This window comes from Ictalurus furcatus, chromosome 10 (assembly GCF_023375685.1).
Source record: "Ictalurus furcatus strain D&B chromosome 10, Billie_1.0, whole genome shotgun sequence".
Lineage (NCBI taxonomy): Eukaryota > Metazoa > Chordata > Actinopteri > Siluriformes > Ictaluridae > Ictalurus > Ictalurus furcatus.
Window position 1 is genome coordinate 15,748,014 of NC_071264.1, and position 21,241 is coordinate 15,769,254.

The following is a 21,241-nucleotide window of genomic DNA, read 5'->3' on the forward strand; positions in this document are numbered from 1 at the left end:
AGGGGTGTACTCACTTTTGCTGCCAGCAGTTTAGACATTAATGGCTGTGTGTTAAGTTATTTTGAGGGGACAGCAAATTTACACTGTTATACAAGCTGTACAATCACTACTTTACACTGTAGCCAAGTGTCATTTCTTCAGTGTTGTCACATGAAAAAATATAATCAAATATTTACAAAAATGTGAGGGGTGTACTCAATTTTGTGAGATACTGTATATATATATATATATATATATATATATATATATATATATATATATATATATATATAAAATATATATATATACACACACATATACATACATATATATATATATATATATATATATATATATATATATATATATATATATATATATATATATATATATCTGTGTTGGACTGCATGTGGCACTGTCAGAGCATGGTAACAGAAAGTCATAATATACTACTACTACCAGTAAAGAGAATCATAATAATAATAGCAACAATAATCACAAGAATTGTGACTATTATATCTGCGACGAGAAGCCCATCTTATCTTGGCACATACATTGTACTGATGTACAATCATGAGTAATTAACTTTATCCCAAAAATGTGCTTAAAAAACATATAGAGAATTAAACAATCTAGAGGAATTCACACCTTAAGAAAGGAATGAATATCTTTTTATGGTGCTAAGGAGGTTCGGCTTTGGGGATGGACTGATATCATGGATCCGTTTATTATATGTGGAACTGCAGGCTTCCATATATACCAACGATGCTAAGTCTGACTATTTTACTCTGTCACGGGGTACGCGCCAGGGATGTCCTCTGTCTCCCTTACTTTTTGCCATAGCAATTGAGCCTCTCTCGATGGCGCTTAGAACTCTTCCTGTATTTCAGGGTATAATTCGCAAAGGAATTGAACATAAACTAGCCCTATATGCTGACGACTTACTACTTTATGTTACAGATCCGATTGCATCTAGTCCTGAGATAATACACATATTAAATGACTTTGGGAAATTTTCCGGGTATAAACTGAACCTACAGAAGAGTGAATGCTTACCCATAAACCAATCTGCCCAAAAAATAAAACAGACTGAAATACCTTTTCATTTGGAGGACTCTAAATTCAAATATCTCGGAGTTAATGTCACCCGTTCTTATTCTGCGTTAATGGCGGCGAATTTTAAACCCTTAATTTCATACATGAAGTCGGCCTTCCAAAGATGGGTAGCTCTGCCATTATCCCCTCTTGGTAGAATAAACACAGTAAAAATGAACATTCTTCCAAAATTCCTCTACCTTTTCCAGTCCATCCCTTTGTTTTTACCCAAATCTTTCTTCAAGAATATAGACCAATTAATCTCCTCTTTTGTATGGGCAGGGAAAACTCCCAGGGTTTCCAAATTTTCACTCCAGAGGAGTCGACTAAGTGGTGGCCTCTCCTTGCCCAATTTCATGTATTATTATTGGGCGGCTAATATTCTGTAATATTCTATAATATTCTAATATAAACTGGTGCTCTGGGTGCAGGCCCCCTCTCTTCCATGGTGCCACTTAGAAGCGAAGTCTTGTACTTCAACCTCCCTCCCTGCTATGGTGTTCTCCTCCCTTCCTATAGCCCTTTCACAATACACGGATAATCCAATAGTATGTACCTCTCTAAAAATTTTCTATCAGTTTCGCTGTCATTTTAAATCCATCTCGGCCTCAACCATGGCACCTATATGTAATAGCCACCTCTTTCCCCCCTCCTTTATGGATTCCACGTTCTCTTTGTGGGAAAAGAAGGGTCTGAAACGCTTTGAGGATCTTTTCATTAATAATGTGTTTGCAAACTTTTCTGAATTATCCTCATCATTCAGCCTGCCTCCGTCTCACCTATTCCGTTTCTTTCAAGTTAGGCATTGTGTCTCCTCCCTATTCACTGGTTTTCCCTCCTTACCTACAAAGTCTGCATGGGAAGAGGTGTTCAAGCTGAATCCTAATAAGGGTGGCATTATTTCACAGATATATGCAACGATCTGGTCACAGGACGATTCTTACAATATCAAAACCATTGGTGCTTGGGAGGAGGAATTGGGCCTGGAGCTTGAGGATGATTACTGGGGCAGAGCGTTAGATAATATACGTACTGCCACGTCTTGTGCTAGACTTAGTTTCATACAGTTTAAAGTGGTCCATAGAGCTCACCTCTCTAGGAGTAAACTGTCTAAAATATATCCCAATGTTCCTGACGTGTGAAAAATGCAAACTTTCGCTGTGTAACCTCAGTCATATGTTTGCACTTTGTCCCAAATTGCAGAACTTTTGGAACTCTTTCTTCGAAACTATGTCCAACGTTCTTAAGATCAAATTAGATGTCTGTCCTTTAATTGCCATCTTTGGTGTTCCATCTCAGCGTCAACCTCTGAACCATAAACAAGCTAGTGTTGTGGCCTTTGCATCGTTACTTGCTCGGCGCAGAATACTGTTGTCTTGGACCTCTCAACAACCCCCCTCTATATTAGTCTGGCTTAAAGATTTAATCTTCTTTTTAAAACTTGAAAAAATTAAGTACAACATCAGAGGCAGGGGTGACTAATTTTTGGGAAAATGGGCATAATTTATTACCTACTTCAATGATGTACGCACCCTGGTGGTGGATTGAGGAGAGGTGGACTGTAATTCCTGATCATCTTACCCCTTTTTTTGTTGTTGTTGTTTTGGGTTTTTATGTTTGTTAGGTTTTTGTGTGTGTGTTTGTTTGTTTGTTTTTTTTTTCTTTGGTTGTTTGTTTATTGTTTTTTGTTTCGCCCTTTCTTTTGGTTTTGGCTGTGGTTGTTTGTTGGGGTTGTTGGGTGGGGTGTTATGTAAAATGTAAATTTTCAATAAAAATTCTATGATCAAAAGAAAGGAATGAATGAAGAAAGACCTAAATAAAGGCAACATGAATGATGTGAAGATAATTTTACGATTATAAAAGAATTTTCTGTTCATTTGAATGATTTTGTTTAGATTTTATCAGATGTGTCTCTCCATGGCGTGTTTGTGTACTTTTTCGTGGAACAAAAAACAAAACAAAAACGGTTTTTGCGTTTGTAAAGTTGCAAGAGACTCTGAAGGTGGAAAAGCTTACAGCACCTGGTATTCCCAGGCGGTCTCCCATCCAAGTACTAACCAGGTCCGACGCTGCTTAGCTTCCGAGATCGGACGAGATCGGGCGTATTCAGGGTGGTATGGCCGTAAGCGGAAGACGAAATGCACTGCAGCCTATTTATATTGTAGGCAAAATTCACTCATTCACTCATTTTCTAATTTGCACTCGTATATACATTATTTTTGACGTACTTTTATTCTAAAGCCATATAAGTCTTTACAAAATAAATAAATAAAAACTTGACATCAGAACAGAAGGATCAGACATGCTGGAACAGAAGAAAGGGTGAATATGAACAGTCTATTTACAACTACTTCCACAATCATTTTCTTGTTAAATTATTAGCGATTACAATTATTAAACAATTCACATCAACAATTAAATAGCCAGTGCATCTACAAGAGCCGCGCGCCTGCTCTCTTCTTCTTTGATGTTTTATGCCGATTCAGGAGTTGGGCACATTACCGCCATCAACTGAGCTGGAGTATACGGCCTGTTCAGTCAAATCAATCTAGCTCACTCTCTCTCTCCCTCTCTCTCTCTGTGCGGTGAGCGTGGTGTATAGAGCGCGTAAAAACAGTTTGGCGTTTTGGCAAAATTTTCTGCGACTTTGTCTTTTTACTTTTCTTTCATTTAATTATTGAATGTTTTAAGGTATGTGAGTATCAGTAGCCGGTAAACGTTGCGCGCGGGCGCGCGGGAGAGCGGGACGCAATGGCCTCTGAGGCCGGAGGGGAGACCAAACACTGGAGGTAAATTTCAAGTGCAAAGACGGCGACAACAGCTACACCGTCTTTGCCACCACCGAACACCTGAGATGTTTTGGGTGTGGGGAAATCGGGTTAGGGTTAGATGTTTTGAATGTAGCTGAATTAAAAGGCGCGATAAACACCACCGAAAAACAGAGAATGCCGAGCTTCCCTTACCATCTGCAGAAATTAGCTTTCATGGCCATCAGGACCAGAGTTGGGTGTAAAGTGTTACAGAGTAACGCGTTACTGTAATCTAATGATTTTTTCTAATAAAGCAGTAATGTAACGCATTACATTTTAAGTTTATGTACTTTGATTACAATTACTGATGTCAATAAAATTACGATACTTGCGTTACAAATTTATTGTTAAGAAAACAATATTAAGTAAAATGCATTTTTACAATAAATCTCGTTTTGCCCTGAAGATTTTCTCTTTAGCTCCGAATAATTCTCCACTTGGAGCGGTTTATCACTACAGAACTGAACATCTGTAATTTTATTTCTTCAGTGAACGGAGGCGAGAGCAATCAGACAGGGTTTACAGCAAAATACATGGAAATACTCGTGTCTTATTGGCTGACAGATCTCAATTCTGCTAAACGGTAGCTCACAGTCAGTGTGAGGAGAAATGGATATAGGCCTTTTAAAAAAAACCAAAAACCACTAACATCCTCTGATGCTGAGCAGGAAAACAAGGTGTGCAGAAAAATCTAAGTGTAGGGATGGTTCAAGATGGCGCATTATTAAGACGAAGTTTCCAGAGTTCTGCTGTTTTAGAAAGGCTATGTACATAGCCTATTACTTTGTAATGTTTTTGCTGGATCAGGCGTCAGTACATCAAATTACGAGCGCTGCAAACATGCCAAAGTTTGAAAACCGCAAAAAGCGACTAGACACTGATGTTGTCACATTACGGATGTCCACGATCATGCTTCTCCTGCTGGAAACGAGATAGATCTTTGCGCGACTTCGCTCCTTGTCACTCCAAGCAAGGCACCCGTCCATTAAAAAGGTAAATATGCAGATCTAGATGAGCAGGCTGATTCTGAAGTCATTTCCACACTCTCCTCATTCATCAATACTCGGTCTGACGCACTTGAAGGAATGATTAGCACCAGTGCTCTTAAGATAGAAGGGCTGAAGCAGACGATAGACTTTGTGTGTGCCGAAGTTCAAGATCTAAAGATACATGTGAAAGATGCAGATGTCAGGCTTAAAGCTCAAGAACGTCTCACAGGCACCTGTGTCTCAGGTGGTAGAGCGGGTTGTCCACTAGTCGTAGGGTTGGTGGTTCGATTCCTGGCCCACGTGACTCCACATGCCCAGGTGTCCTTGGGCAAGACACTGAACCCCAGGTTGCTCCCGATGGCAAGTTAGTGCCTTGTATTGCAGCTCTGCTACCAGTGGTGTGTGTGTGAATGGGTGAATGAGACATGGTGTAAAGTGCTTTGGATAAAAGCGCTATATAAGTGCGCCATTTACCTGTGAAACACACATTTCTGATCTGGAATGTTGTCTGGGGTGCCTGAAACTCATAAGGAAGATATCAGATCCGAGGTGGTTCGTATCTGCGGCGAGATTTACCCCGAGGCCAAGAGCAAGTAACCTGACGTTGTTGACACTGTGCATTGGCTATGGAGGAGAGGTGACAGTGCAACGCCCCCGCCATTATTATGCAGTTTACTTCACGGGCTGTCCGCCTTCATCAGCCCAGGAGAGACGGAAGAGCTTGTGGCCAAGAGTAAAAGAGGCGAGGGCTGCTGGGAAAACTGCCTATTACATCGGAGCGCGCGTTTATTGAAGGTTTATTGAAAGTGTGGTGATCACTTTGTGAATTCCTTCAAGAGAGTCACATATGAAAGGCCTAAGTGTTTTTCTAAAATGGGGACTGTTAGCTGTCATTATGGCATTTGAGCTTTTATCATATTACAGCTGGAGCTTTTAATTTGGTCATTTTAAATTGTCACTTAAGCTCTGTTCTTTTCAATTTGCTTCTTATTTACCAGTCAGTTTGGACTTTTTGCCTTTGTTCAGCTTCGTGTTAATAATTGTTCTTTTTTAAATTCATTTATTAATGTCGATATTGTTAAGTTCTCCCAATGCTAGGGGATTAACAAACAATGTGAAACGCAAAGCCCTTTTTTGTTAGTTAAAAACCACGCATCAGATTATTTATTTATTTATTTTAAGAAACCCATTCCACACAGGATGATGCAAAATTTTGGAGTTCCCAGTGGGGCAGTAATTATAGGGATTAGTGATGTGTCGTTCAACCATGATTCATTCATTTTGAACAAATCTTTAATATGACTCAGGAACAACGATTTGTCTCAGAGTGATCCGTTCATTTTTGACCACGCATGCGCTGTTACATCCCCATATGTTCTATACCGGAAAAATAAATGATTAGTTCACCTCTTGAGTCTTCGGGTTCGAGTCGTTCGTTCATTACGTGACCGCCCCATAGGCTGAATACAGTGGGGCTGTGACATGATGAACGAACGACTCTAACCCGAAGACCGGAGAGGTGAACTAATCATTTCTGTTTCCGGGGAACATACGTGACAAATGTGACGTGACAAAAGAAAGAACGACTCGGATCGGGAGGTAAGGTGAACTAACAGACTGCATAGTCTGAAGACCTAATGCTAAACTATTAATGAATCATTTCTGTTTCTCATAATTCGGCCTTGGGTGCGTTAGTCTATAGATGATTTTTTATTCCAAATGTGATCAACGTTTGCGTAAGTACTAGATTTGAATTTAACATGTAACATTTTAATTATATTCTGCTGAAATGAACGAAATGACTTGGAAAAAAGATTCATTCATTTTGCTGAACGGGATTCAAAGATCCGAGTCAGTAAAATGATCCGAACTTCCCATCACTAATATGAGTGTCTCACGGCACAGAGAGATCAGCAGGTGTCGCCATTTTGAAAAATAAGTTTGCTGGTGAAATATTACACCTTGTCAGTGACCCCAATGTTCATTTTATTTTGTTAGTTGTTTTACTTGTCCGGACCATCACAGTTCTATTAAATGTGTATGGATATAATTTTTCTAAGGAAAATGCCACCTTAATGGAAGTGATTAGTGATAATATATAGTACTGGATACATAAATACCCCAATGCTGTTCTTATTTTGGGTGGGGATTTTAATATGATATTAAATAATGATTTGGATAAGTTTCCTTCTAGAGCTGCTTCTGTAAGTCCAATTATGAATGCTTTTATGATGCGATTTATTGTTGTTAATATATGGAGAGAAACGTATCCACAGCAGAGACTCTATACCTGGAGCAGCAAGGACCACTCTAAGCAGTCTCAAATAGATTATTGGATTATTTCCCAAAGCCTAGCAAACAGTTGTAACTCCGTGACCATTCATGCTATGCCCCTTACAGACCACAGTGATATCTCTCTTAAGGTCTCTTAAAGTCTTTCAGCATCCCTTGATTTCAGTGCAACTCCTTATTGGAAATTGAACAATTATCTTCTCCTGTTTAAATATTAAAAAGAATACTACATTATTGATTGAGTAGTATTGGAAGAGAGCTTTAGCGCTAGATTCATATTGTTGCCAGTGGGAGCTGTTGGAGTTTGAAATCGGCAAATATTTTAGAAAATTTTCCCCTCATCAGTACGTTATTTGGAACAATCAAGATATTGTATATAAGAATAAGTCTTTGTTTTTTAGTAATTGGTTTGAGAAAGTTTTTTTGACTGTTTCCCAGTTATTTAACTCAGAAGGTCTTATTTTAAATTATGAAGTGTTTTTATGTAAATTCAGTTTCCCAGTAACTCCCAAAGAATTTTTCACTGTAATAGGCACTATTCCTAAAGGGGTCGTTATACTTCTAAAGGAGTCATCTAACACTTTACCCATTTCTTTAGACCCATTTAAGTTCCCAGTAGGATAACTGTGCTTTTGTCTCATCCTTCATCATGTAATTATGGAATTAGATCTCTCTTTCAAAAGGAGCATGTAACAATTCCATGTGGGGTGTCATATTGGAAGAATTTGGTTGACCATATTGACTGGAAAAAAATATGGACTCTGCCTTTGAAATACATAATAACTAACAAGGTCAGAGAAATTTCATTCAAATTATTACACAAATTTTACCTGGCTAAAGTTTTTTATTTATTTTATTTTTTGAAAAGGTTTAAGTCAGATATAGACACAAGTTGTTCTTTTTGTGGTGCCCTTAATAAAACTGTTCTTCATATCTTCTGGGATTGTCCTCACACACAGCTATTTTGGATCAAATTAAAAGTTTATTAACTGCAGTGTGCTTCCTCTTTTCTCTTTTTTTTTAATTTTTTTATTTTTTAAGTATGTACTGTTTGGCTTCTTTAATATACAAAAAAAGCAAAATTTAATAAATACTTTATTATTAATCTATTATTGCTCCTTGCAAAATTCCACATTCACTGCAGTAAATTCACTCATCAAAATCGCTTATTCATTGTTTTTTGAAGAGGTCCAACAGTACATCCAAAATATTTCATCATTGAAAAATCTTAAAGCTATTAAGTATTAAGACAATAAACTTGTTTCACCTTTTTAATTTATTTCAGTGAAGTTTTCTGTTTTTTTTATGTATAAGTGTGTATATATATGCATATGTATAAATGATGCTTTGCTTTCGTTATCATTTCATTGCATGTAATTTTTTTTAATTTTTGCTATGTATTTGCATTTTTGATACATTGGCATTAATTAAAATAAATAAATAAATAAAATCTAATTGTGGAATCATGGACACCTCTATTAATCAAAACGGGGTAAGGGACTACTTGGGGCTTGTTTAGTAAACATCACGTGCCATTTTTTCAGTATTTGTTCATAACAGCGCTTTAAAACAAATGCTAAGCGGTCTCTTTCTCACAGGTCTCCGTGGTTACGTCAGAACCCTAAAACTATCGTACTAAGCAGTATAGTAAACCATTGCAGGTAGCTTACTATTCTAACGTACTATCTGGTAGGCTAGTATGCGGTTTGAGAAGTTGCCCTTGTCTCTGGCGGCCAGCAGGTGGCGCTGTACCACGGCGCCGTTTCACACACTGAAGAAAGCTGAGTCACATCTAAATGCCGCGGCTGCTGCTAACGCTAACAGCGAAGGAGACGGAATTTCTGCGTTTATTTCTTCTTGCTATTATTGAACCATGTTGACGATTACGCTGAAAACTCTACAGCAGCAAACCTTTAAGATACAAATAGACGAAGAGTTGACGGTAAGTGGAAGTTAGCTACCCCTGTTCGACTAAATATGTTCTAGTGAGGCGTCTGAGAAAGAGAAAAACAAGGGGCCTTAAAATTCCTATTTTAAACATGTCACATATTAAATTCATATTCTATACTAACAATGTCATGGCGATACTACTGTGTAGTTTTATTAACATACCAACTTTTGTCCTCAGAAATGACCACGCATTATTATTGACATTAGATCAGGCTCCGTTATAGGCGGAATCCCAAATGGCTCGGCTGTGGACATGTAGTGCACTAAATAGTGTGTAGAACGCCATGATTTCATGTCCACTATAGTGCTCCAATATAGGAAGTAAGGAGATGTTTAGGATTAAGACTTCGTAATGCCACAACTGTTCAGGCATGTGTGTATTCAGCTGCTTAAAAAAAAGCCACCAGTTAAACGGTAGTAAAAAAATGTGACAATAATATGAAAAGTTAATCAAATATTGTGTGTATATTATCCATAATAAGAGCATACGTAATAAAGTAATTCATACAAATCTCAGACGCTTTTGGGAGAGCAACTATTAACGGTAGATGCATTATGTTAAATTTATATAATATGATTAAAAAAAAAAGAAAGAAGTAAAATTAGGATTAATAAAAGACTGTTTTACTTTTGTTAACATCAGTAACACTTAAAGCAATAATTCAGTGAAAAATAATAATAAATGTATACTGTTTGTCTCTTATCCCAAATGTAATCAGTTATGCAAGACAAATGAGGTTTTGGAAGTTTAATTTTTTCAGTTGTGTGCTGCAGAGACAAGGCTAATGTAGCTAACAAGTAATGGAAGCTTAGAGCTACCAGTTTAGCATTCAGTATAGGGATGGGCAATATGGAATTAAAACTATATCGCAATATTTTCTGGTATTTATTGTGATAACAGTATCAGTGACGATATAAATATAGTACAATTCACCACTGTTTTTGGCTACAAGTGACAGCTGCATGCAGTCTTGAGAGCCTCAGAAACAAACATTGATCTAAAAGTAAAACTGATTTTCTGTAATAAAACCAGTTCCAGATTGTAGAGGTAGCTCCTTGTTTAGAGATAAACTCCTCCTCAGCTTCATGCCCGCCTTCTGCCGTACTTGTTTTTGCTCTGCACGTGAGCTGTGAATGGGTTGCAGACCGTCGCACACAGAAATACATCATCAACTAGGCTTTATCGTTATTATCACGTGAAGACTAATTCTTATTGTGGGGAGAATTTCTACTGGTATATCTCAAATAAGATATCACCCATCCCTAGTTCAGCATACTTCAATCAAAAGAAGTGATTTGGAAGATAACATTGTTCATATATTTTTTTTTATTGTCGACTTCTGTTATGTTATGAAACTTTATATTATAATAACACAACTGAGCCAAATAACATCTTTTGAGGTGAGTGTGTAATGATTTAGGTATGAATTTTACACGGTGCCAGATTGGAGGCTGTACATTTCCGTTAATTTTGTGGAAAACATAAAGGAGCGAACACCAGACATCAAACATATCTTGGCTACTCGAGGGAAACAAACAATGTATACATTTAATTGTTGACAAAACGATAGCTTTAAGATTTTTAAAAATCTTACTAATGTATATTTCCATTGCTGCTTGCTTTTATGTTTTAGGTACGAGCTCTTAAAGAGAAGATTGAATCTGAAAAGGGTCAGGATGCGTATCCCATAGCTGGACAGAAGCTCATCTATGCAGGTCAGAAATCCATCTTTTTTGGCTTATTTTTGGAAATGTTAAATTTGTCTTAAGTTACAACATTTTATTTGATTCTGTGTGTTGGAATTTCCTGCATTTCACTTTGTGTTGATTGTATAAATGATTTTTGCATTTATCTCATTGATTGTGTAAGTGGTTTGATTGAATTCAGATTGAGTTGCTAACATTTTAATTCGTTTTAGGTAAAATCTTGAATGATGACATACCTTTAAAAGAATACAAAATAGAAGAGAAGAATTTTGTTGTGGTCATGGTAACTAAGGTAGGACTTATTTCAGGTTAATACATGTAAATTTAATATATTAATATATTAGTATATTATTTTTGTTATTGTTTTTTTTAAAAAAAAAAAATACAGTGGGGTCCAAAGGTCTGAGAGCACTTTGAAAATCTGGGTTTTATTTATTTATGTAAAATTGGAAATAAACAGAAGGTTTTAGAATTTTGAAATATTAAAAACAAAGTAACTGTTCAGTATTGTGAATATTTAATGTTCAAGATTCTGTAAGATTTGTAGGTCTGTATTTCAATGTAAGCAAATGTGTAATACTGACCATGTTAACTGCTTTGTACAAAAGGTCAGATTTTCCTCATGTCTAATCTCTTCTACTGAAGCACGTGTTCAGACGACACTCTGATGGATCTTATCTAAAATGGAACATAAGGTTTTGCACAAACTCGTGTAGTCTGTGCCGGCTCAAGTGCATACTGACATTAAAGCAAAAAGGGGACGTAACAAACACTAAGAAACTCTGAAATTCATGTAAATATTCTACTTTTCACTCAATGCAGTAATATCATTTGTAATGAAATGTATTGTATTAAATTAGAAAATAATGCAAATAGAAGAAGCATTTTCATTAGTGCTCTCAGATTTTTGGACCCCACTGTATAAATAAAGTTCATTGAGTGCAGTGTCCTGATTCATCAGTGTAATACTCTGCTCAGTCACTGGAGGCTCTCCTCTAACAGCTACAAAGAATGAACGCAGGCATTATGGTGCCCTTGGTTCTTTAAAGCTTCTGACTAATCTTTCCTTCTCCATTTGTTTCAGACCACTTCATCACATACTATACTATCAGTGATGTAGAGATTTTCACATGATAGCCAAAGGCTCTACAGTTGCAATCAAAATTATTCAACCCCCATTGCAAATCATGTTTATTGTCAAAATTTACAGACTTTCAGCTGTTTGCAATGAACAAATCAAACAAAAGCAATTGAAACAGTTCAACACAACGAATGCTTCAAGTGGTTTCAGCACATTCAACTGAAAATGCAACTTATAATAATTTCTCCAGTCTCAAAATTATTCAACCCCTTCATGGCAAGCATCTTTAGTACTTAGTAGAGCACCTTTTGCTGTTATGACCTGCTGCAAACGAGATGCATAGCTTCTGGCAGCATTCCTGAGGAATGTTAGCCTATTCCTCATGAGCAATGGCCTCCAGTTCAGTAATATTCTTGGGTTTGTGTGCTGCAACCGCCTTCTTCAAATCCCACCAGAGATTTTCTATGGGGTTCAAGTCAGGTGACAGTGATAGCCCTGTAGAATCTTCCAGGACTTCTTCTTCAACCAAGCCTTGGTGGAATTTGAGGTATGCTTGGGATCACTGTCCCGTTGGAAGGTCCAGTGACACCCAAGCTTCAGCTTCCGCATAGACGGCATGACATTTTCTCCTAGGATTTCCTGATACTTCAATGAATCCATCTTGCCTTCCACATGCTGCAGGTTTCCAGTGCCAGAGGATGCAAAGCAGCCCCAGAGCATCACCGTGCCACCACCATGCTTGACTGTGGTCAGAGTGTTCTTTCTTCATTCTTCTTCCTCCAGACATACTGCTGGTCCATCATGCCAAAAAGTTCCAGTTTTGTTTCATTGCTCTACAGAACTGAATCCCAAAACTTCTGTGGCTTATTTATATGATTTTGAGCTGACTTTTCTTGTGCTGTTGGTTCAGTATTGGTGAACGTCTTGGAGTTCTGGCTTGGAAACCTGCTGCGTTTAGTACGCGCCTTACTGTGCTCACTGATACCTCAGTGCCTGTTGCCACCAAGTTTTGCTGCAGGTCTTTTGCAGTCACTCGAGAGTTTTTCACAACCTGCCTTCTCAGAAATCTGCTTGCAGCTGTTGATGTCTTCCTTTTTCTGCCCCGTCCAGGTATTTCATTTATTTTCTGCCCCTAGCCAGTTCAGGTATTTCATGTGTTCCAGCTCAAGCACACCTAGTGCAACTAATGAAACCCTTGATTAGTTGTATCAGGTGTGCTTGAGAAAACACCAGTTTTGCATATTTGTGCTGTTGTGAGGGATTCTATTCAGGGGGTTGAATCATTTTGATACTGGATAAGTCATAAGTTGTATTTTCAGTTGAATTTGTGGAAACCACTTGAAGCATTCGTTGTGTTGAACTGTTTCAATTGCTTTTGTTTGATTTATTCATTGCAAACAGCTGAAAGTCTGTAAAATTGACAATAAACCTGATTTCTGATTTGGATTGAATAATATTGATTGCCACTGTAAATGTTTAGAATATTTAAACTTCTAAATAAACTTCTAAAGTAAACATCCATTACTAGGTCATTACTTGCTGACTGCCTTTACTCGCTATTTGAACAATGCTACTTTGTATCTCTGCAGCCGAAACCAGCAGCTCCTCCTGTCGTTCCTATTCCTCTCCCTGACCTTTCACCTCTGCCCCTTTCTGTACCTGCTCCCCCTCCATCTGCCCCAGCAGCTCCTGAACCCACCCCCACCTCTGCAACTGCTGCTGTACCCACCCCTACAGTTGCACCTGCACCCACAGTCACCCCTACAGTTGCCCCTGCACCCACAGTCACCACTACAGCTGCCCCTGCACCCACAGTCACCCCTACAACTGCTCCTGCACCCACAGTCACTCCTGCATCTGCCCCTGCCCCAGTACCTACACCCACACCTGGGCTTGTTGAACCAGTGCAGTCTGTGGAGCCTCCTGCTCCTCCAGCCACAGCACCCCCTGCTGCTGCCCCTGCTGCCAGTGTGGAGTCAGCGGAGACAGAGTGTGCAAGCTCCCAGGCTGCATCTGCAGATCAGCCGCAGAGAGCCGAGCCGGAGCAGCCATCAAACCCCACTGCAGCTCTCTCAGCTGCCAGGTACGAGCTATGACAGAAAGGAAAAATCCACCCTGATAATTAACACGTGATCCTCAGTGGTGTTATGAATATACTGAGTTCACTTTTTTTTTTGCTTTTATCAACATGATGGTCTGTTTTCACATTGGTTACCAGAATCACAAAACATAACATAAATACTTAATTATAAACATGTTTCAGGGTGGAGTTTTCCTTTATTTCCTTTAATCTGTACTGTGATTGTAGAATTAAAAGGCTATAAAGTGTATGTTGCTAAATTTAACATGGGATTATTTTCCTCTCCACTCTAGCATTATGGATGAACTGGGCCTTTTAGAGGAAGCAGCATCAATACTTGGTATGCAAACTGATTTCTCCAGGTATATAATTACAGAAAGCTTATAAACATCACACTGTTCCGCTGAATCATGTTTGTTCATGTTGATTAGTCACAGGACAGGCATATGAGAATTTGGTGACAGAGATCATGTCCATGGGATATGAGAGGGAGCAGGTCGTCGCCGCCTTGAGAGCGAGCTTCAACAACCCTGACCGAGCGGTGGAATACTTGCTCATGGTGAGACACACATCTTGTCTGGTGTATCATTAATGCGTAATTAGGTCACTGAGTAATATTAACCTTTATACCACAGCGCTACTGAATTCTCAAATCTGATTGGTTAGAAGGTGTTGCTTAATGTTGCGTAACAGTACAGCTCTGACAGTAGTATTGGCTGTAATTCAAGCGATTTTATAATGGTTTATATTAAGGCGCTCGTTCAGATTGTCGCATCAGCACTTGTTTCGGCCACAAAATGGCAGAAAATGACTTCATGTCCCAGCAGCACAAGTCACATGATCTGGTCGCATGCCTCACTGATTACTCTCATTACTCTTCTTGCTTGGATTTAGTTTGTTTCATTTGCGTACGCTTTAATTAACCACTCCAAAGTGGTGCTCACTTTTTTTTCTGTAAAATATGTAATTGCCTTTTTTCTAAGTAAAATTGTGACTGTGATTAGAATTACGATTATTTTGTTTTCAATTAAGTTCCAGGTTTGTGTTAGTGGTTTATATATCTACAAGACATAATTACAATCTTGTTTCTCCATGAAAAGAACCTCAGGGTCCTCAGAGGCCAGCTGGTACTAGAACCATTGTTGAAGTGGTGACATTATTATAAACAAAATTTGTTAATAAAGTAAATAAATAAAATGTGCAGCGTATAGAAAGTGTGCTCAATGGATTTCTAATCAGCTCATTAGCAAGAGTGAAAAAATAAAGTTTTAATTTAAATTAAATGAGGTATTTAGGCGACACAGCCGGATAGTATTAAAGGAAACCTTCATTCAACATTGTGTTAGCTAAAGAAAATCGCGATTTCAATACAAAGATGGTTAATCGTTCAGCCCTACTCCAAAACCACTTTTCTGACACAAATGTTATCGTTTCTATAGTAACCGCTCATACATAATCTAAGACTGATAATAAAGGGACTAAAAAGTGGTGTTATTTCTTAATGAAAAATGTGAAATTGTTGATATGGTGAAGTTTTTTTTTTAAGGAGATTCGTAACAGTCTATAACTTTTCTGGACAGGACGACATTACGCTTTCCGGTTCATCTGTAACATGACCAGCTGCATTTCTTTGGCCTTATTAACATCGAGAGAGAGAGAGAGAGAAAAAAAAAGAGGCTGTGAAGGGCATTTTTTATCTGCTATAACTGATAACAACTAACGGTTGTTTCATGGATGTTCCATTAAATGTAACTACAATGTTTTTATTTATTATCGAAACACACATGCCGTTCATACATTTATAATTGGCAAATTGCTGTGGTATAAGAGAAACAGACCGCTTTGGGAAGTGTTGTAATTGGAGCTGTAATCAACTGTAACTCTGCTTTGTTTGGGCCACATCACACCACCCTGTTGTTGATTATTGTCTTATAAATGCACACCCCCAAGTGTTTTGTTCCTTACATAGATTTGCAATCACTTATGAAAACTGAGAGCATATATTTCATATTGATTTGTGGTCTTCAAGGGTATTCCTGTTGAGCCAGAGCAGCCTGCACAGGAAGCAGTGCGACCCGCTGAAGAAACAGAGAGACCTCAGCCTCCACCAGCAGCCACTGGTGAGTTTCCATATGCGTATTGGAGTGGCTAAGCATATTCACTTGTTAGCTAAAAATATCAACGGTAATAAAGCACTAAAAGCGTTTTGGTAGCAGGCGTGTGCGCACAGGATTTTATGTAACAGGTTTACACATTTTTTCCTTAAGGCTTTTAATTACCTTATTATTCTTTAAACATAATATCAGATCAATTTTGTTATTATTGCTTTTTTTTTGATAATTCAATCAAAAACAGTATCAAAAATAAAAAAATATATAGTTTTGATTAATTGTTCAAGATTTATTAATATTTGTAAAAAATTCTCGTTCTGATGAGAAACGGTATATGATGCTTAAAGGAATAATTCAGCAACAAATCAAATGTACATGTTGTTCCACTTACCCCAAATATACAGTCCCCACTGAAAGTATTTGAACAGCAAGGCCAATTTTTTATACAATGAAGACATTTGGGTTTGAAATCGAAAGATGAACATGAGACGATAGATCAGAATTTCAGCTTTCATTCCCTGATAATTTAGCTAATTAACTGGAGTACCAACAACCAGACACTAAACAGGTCGGCCAAGAAAAACAGCAGCAGTTGATGACAGAAACATTGTGAGAACTGTGAAGGGGAAAAAAAATCAACAGTCAGTGACATCACCAAGAAACTCCACAGGGCAGGGGTGAAGGTATCACAATCCACTATTTGAAGAAGTCTTGGAGAGCAGAAATATAGAGGCAAAACCACAAGATGTAAACCTCTCCTCAGCAGTAAGAATCGGAAAGCCACATTGGAATTCGCAAAGAAATAAAGAAATATGAGCCACAAAAGTTCTGGAACCAAGATTAACTTCTGCCAAAATGATGTAAAGGCCAAAGTGTGGGAAAAGAAAGGATCTGCTCATGATACAAAACATACAAGCTCATCGGTCAAGCATGGTGACGATAGTGTCATGGTTGGGGCTTGCATCGCTGTTACTGGAACAGGATCACTAATCTTTATTGATGATGTAACTCATGATGGTAGCAGCAGAATGAATTCAGACGTTTACAGGAACATTCCGTCTGCCAATTTGAGAAATGCCTCCAGTGTAAATGGGAGGAACTTCATCATGCAGCAAAAAAATGCTCCAAAAAATATTGCCAACTCAACAAAGGACTTCATCAGGGGAAAAAGTGGAAGGTTTTAGATTGGCCAAGTCAATCACCAGAAAGTAACCCAGTTCAGCATGCATTTCACCTCCTGAAGTGGACACTGAAGGGAGAAACCCCCCGAAACAAACAACAACTGAAAGAAGCTGCAGTACAGGCCTGGAAAAGCATCACAAAAGAAAAATGCAACAGTTTGGTGATGCAGTTATTGCAAGCAAGGGATATGCAACCAAATATTAAGTGTTATTTACTTTAAGACTGTTCTGTTCCTAAGACTATCTGTTCCTTTTGCTCACCTATAAATTGGGTGGTCTGGCACTAAAGGTGCCACAAATTGTTTGACGCATCTAGATGTAAATATCAGGAAATTAAAACTGTAATTCTGATCTGTTATCTCATACTCATCATTTGATCTCAAACCCAAATGTCTTCCATGTCTAGCAAAAACAAAAGAATTGTCCTTGCTGTTTCAGTACTTTCTGAGGGGACTGTAGTCAGCACATGTAATCAGTAAAGACATGTTCAATGTCTTAGGTTTGCTTCTTTAGTTCTGTACTGGAGCTACGAGGATAATATAGCTAACAAGCAATGGAAGTCTACCTTACTGAAAATATTTCTCTGCCTTAACCTGGGTCCAGTTATTTGGTTGAGATATACTTCAATTGCTTGAATGAAGCAAACATCAGATACCAAACATGTCTTGCTTGTTTGACTACATCTGGGCAAAGTGGAGCTCAAATTAAAGGAAGAAATTTGTGGGCAAGAAACTCCAGTCTTTGCCTCACTTTTGATATCAAAATCTGAAATATATAAATTAAAATATCTGATGAGCACAATACATGTGTTACACTTCAACAGTTGTCAATTTGCGCTAATGCACAGTCTTGACTCTGGTCCACTGGTGCTTTGTTTGGGCCCGGGACACACTCCTGTACAGCCCTCTCTATACTGTAAACAGGTGCTACACCCTCTCAGGCCCCGCCCGCCTCAGCTAACCCCCTGGAGTTCCTGAGGAACCAGCCGCAGTTCCAGCAAATGCGTCAGATCATCCAGCAGAACCCAGCGCTCCTCCCGGCCCTGCTGCAGCAACTGGGCCGGGACAACCCTCAGCTCCTGCAGGTGATTGGTGCTCCGAGCTGTCCATCTTTAGCCACAAATGCTTGGCCAGTTATGTGCTCAGTGTTTAGTTCTGTTTACAGCAAATCACGCAGCACCAGGAGCGATTTGTCCAGATGCTTAATGAGCCGCTGGGAGGAGAAGCGGAGGCAGCAGAGGCACAGGGAGCTCCTCACACTAACTATATCCAGGTCACACAGCAGGAGAAAGAGGCCATCGAGAGGGTACGACTACTTCCATCAGATTTGTTCGAAAACATAAGTCACTGGATTGAAAACTGTTCACAGCATTCTATCGTTCACAGTATATTAAGAATTTTGTTTAAAGCCGATCCTCTCGAAATTTTGCAGGCTGTTGGAAAAGTCTGTGAAATGGGCTCTTCCTGTTAAAGTAGGCGGTTCTTGTCTGCATTTAGTGACGAAAGGTACAAGACTGTCTAGTGAAATCTAGTGGTCTGTCTTGCAGGATTAATCTTTGTATTTTTTAACACATTAACAGGTATTTGATTAGATGTTAACATTTACTTTTTCCCAGTGTATTTTTTGAAGACATTAAGGGAATAGTTCAGCCAGAAATGAAACGAAATGTAATGTCACCCTTACTTCACTTGTAGTTGAATGCTTCTTTAGTTTTGCGTTGGTGTTATGAACCTAATTTAGCTAACAAGTAAGGAAGCTCATATCTGGCAGCATTGTGCAAAGTGCATGTATTCAAAAGTAATCATTTGGCTCTGAAAAGCCAATTGTACATAATTAATTTCAAAGTACTAGCAGATAATAACATTTAAAAATGAAATACCAAAAAAATATTTATACTATATCCACAACCCCTGGCAAAATGTACCGAATCACCACACTTAGAGGATGTTCACTCGGCTTTTTCACATCGTAGCAAATAAACAAATCACAGACATGACACAAAACAATTTTCCTTTAATAGCTGAACATCCTGGCTTTGTGAAACATACCTCAAACTAATTAAATGAAATTGTTTTAATTAATGGCAAATTTATTTCAGATCAAGTAGTATAAAAAAATATAGGAATTTATTCATTTATTTGCTATGAAGTAAAAACAAATCCAGGTGAACATCCTCTAAGTGTGGTGATTCCATCATTTTTGCCAGGGGTTGTAATATCATCTGAATCATGTCCAACATAAAATTCAGCTTCACTAACTGAGTCTGATACTGGTGTTGAGTGACACCAATCTGTGTGCTGAGAAAAAACTGATTCCGCTTCAGATTGGAGCCAAGACTGTTTTTATCTCAATGTCATTTTGTCCATTTTATAGATAGCTGTGTAAAGCAAGTCTTTGAGATACACACAGTTTGACAGGCAGGTTCGTGATGATTTACATATGCAATTTGTACAATGCTATTAAGCTTCCAATACTTGTTGCTTAAGAGAAAAACTAAAGACACAGACATCAAACGCAGAACATGTTTTGGCTGATCGAATACCATTGGGGTAAGAGGAAAAATTATGTGAAATATTTTGCCTGAATGTGTTTTTTTTTGTGTTTGTTTGTTTTGTTTTGTTTTGTTTTTTTTTTTATCTTTTAAAAAGCATTTAGTCTTTCATATGTATATAAATTTGCCACTACTGTTTTCTTGGCACTTTGTTAGCAAGCCTAAACAGAACTATTTGTTGTCTTTTGAAACTGTAATAGTATTGTCATATATTTATGCCAGCTCTAACAGAGGCTTTTGAATAAGATGTGAGTTAGAACAAAAGCAGTTATAGACTATTCCTGATTAGACATTTAATATAAAGGAAAATGTTTTACCCAAACCCTTATTGTTCATGCCTGTGTTTCTGTTTGTGTTCTGCAGTTAAAAGCTTTGGGCTTCCCTGAGGGACTAGTCATTCAGGCATATTTCGCCTGTGAAAAAAACGAGAACCTAGCAGCCAACTTCCTGCTCCAGCAGACCTTCGATGACGAGTGAATGTGTAACGTGGACTGAAACACTAGGGGGCGCTGGAGAGACTGAGAGTGCTAGTTTGTGTGTAGTGTGCGCTTGTGGCAGAGTTTGAGAGGAGATTTTAAATTGCGACTGCGAGTACATTATGTTGGAGAGAAAAGCCATGTTGTGAATTACTCTAATATCAGAGATCAGATTTCTGCCTGTATTAGATTATTTCACTTAGACTGTAGGCTGCGTGTCTCTGCTGCTGTTCTCGCTGAGCGTGCCGTGTGAATTTACAGGTTTTTATCTCTGCTCTAAGTTATTAATTAAATCCTGCCAAGACCCAAAGACCCTTGAGTATGATCTCTCATCGTGTCCTTACAGTATGTGTGGCACATGGTCTTGCTTTTTTGTTGATAATTTTCACAAATGCTCTATAATCTGTAGTCACAAATGGGATGTACCATTCTTTAAGGAACTGACATTTTATGACATTGGCTTGGAAATAACACAGTACTACCACATGTCCAGTGAATAGACAACAAATTATATTGAAACCATTCTCTCTTGCTAAAAGTCTTGACAGTGTTTGGTGTCTTATCTAGGCACCTGAATAAACAGGGATGCCAAAACTTGTCTGGATTCTCATACTAATTCACCTGCATGTAACTCTTTAAGTTTGAATGGGTTTACATATATGCACTAAAGGGCAAACATATGCACCAAAGACGTTTTATATGGAGAAAAACCCTTTTCCTAATTTTTGTTGAGGGCAATCTCTTACTATTTTTTTTAATGGACCTAACCATTTCAGAGAAGTAATTCAACAGGAGCGCCTGAATATGAGAATCGGCTGTTTTATGTTTTAAATGAAAAATACCAAAACAAATGAATTAGCTAGACATTCCCTCTGTTTTTTTTTCATCAACATACTACTAGCTTTTATATATTTATGTCACTTTATATATTGTTGCTTT

At 38.1% G+C, this 21,241-nt stretch overlaps 1 protein-coding gene and 1 non-coding gene across 3 annotated transcripts; one reads left to right on the forward strand and one right to left on the reverse strand.

Annotated features, from left to right (window-relative positions):
- Positions 1 to 3,083: 3,083 nt before the first annotated feature.
- Positions 3,084 to 3,202, reverse strand: LOC128614287 (5S ribosomal RNA). Its single transcript, XR_008387025.1, has one exon. It is a non-coding gene; the product is annotated as a 5S ribosomal RNA (ribosomal RNA).
- Positions 3,203 to 8,765: 5,563 nt separating this feature from the next.
- On the forward strand, positions 8,766 to 21,213 carry rad23ab (RAD23 homolog A, nucleotide excision repair protein b). 2 transcript variants are annotated; one of them, XM_053634395.1, is made up of 10 exons: positions 8,766 to 9,107; positions 10,750 to 10,831; positions 11,035 to 11,114; positions 13,493 to 13,986; positions 14,277 to 14,323; positions 14,415 to 14,542; positions 16,013 to 16,103; positions 18,199 to 18,359; positions 18,440 to 18,580; positions 20,190 to 21,213. In XM_053634395.1, the coding sequence occupies exons 1-10, from the start codon at positions 9,039 to 9,041 to the stop codon at positions 20,301 to 20,303; spliced, it is 1,407 nt and encodes a 468-aa protein (XP_053490370.1). In that variant the 5' UTR covers positions 8,766 to 9,038; the 3' UTR covers positions 20,304 to 21,213. The 2 variants fall into 2 exon arrangements, with proteins under 2 accessions (XP_053490370.1, XP_053490371.1); XM_053634396.1 differs by lacking the exon at positions 11,035 to 11,114 and having other exon boundaries at positions 9,042 to 9,107.
- The last annotated feature ends 28 nt before the right edge of the window (positions 21,214 to 21,241 follow it).

Excerpts from the sequence above, each read along its gene's own strand:
- rad23ab (XM_053634395.1), top strand. The coding sequence starts at position 9,039 with ATGTTGACGATTACGCTGAAAACTCTACAGCAGCAAACCTTTAAGATA. Across the intron at positions 11,115-13,492 it reads TTGTGGTCATGGTAACTAAG|CCGAAACCAGCAGCTCCTCC; the intron begins GTAGGACTTATT and ends GTATCTCTGCAG. Across the intron at positions 13,987-14,276 it reads GCAGCTCTCTCAGCTGCCAG|CATTATGGATGAACTGGGCC; the intron begins GTACGAGCTATG and ends TCTCCACTCTAG.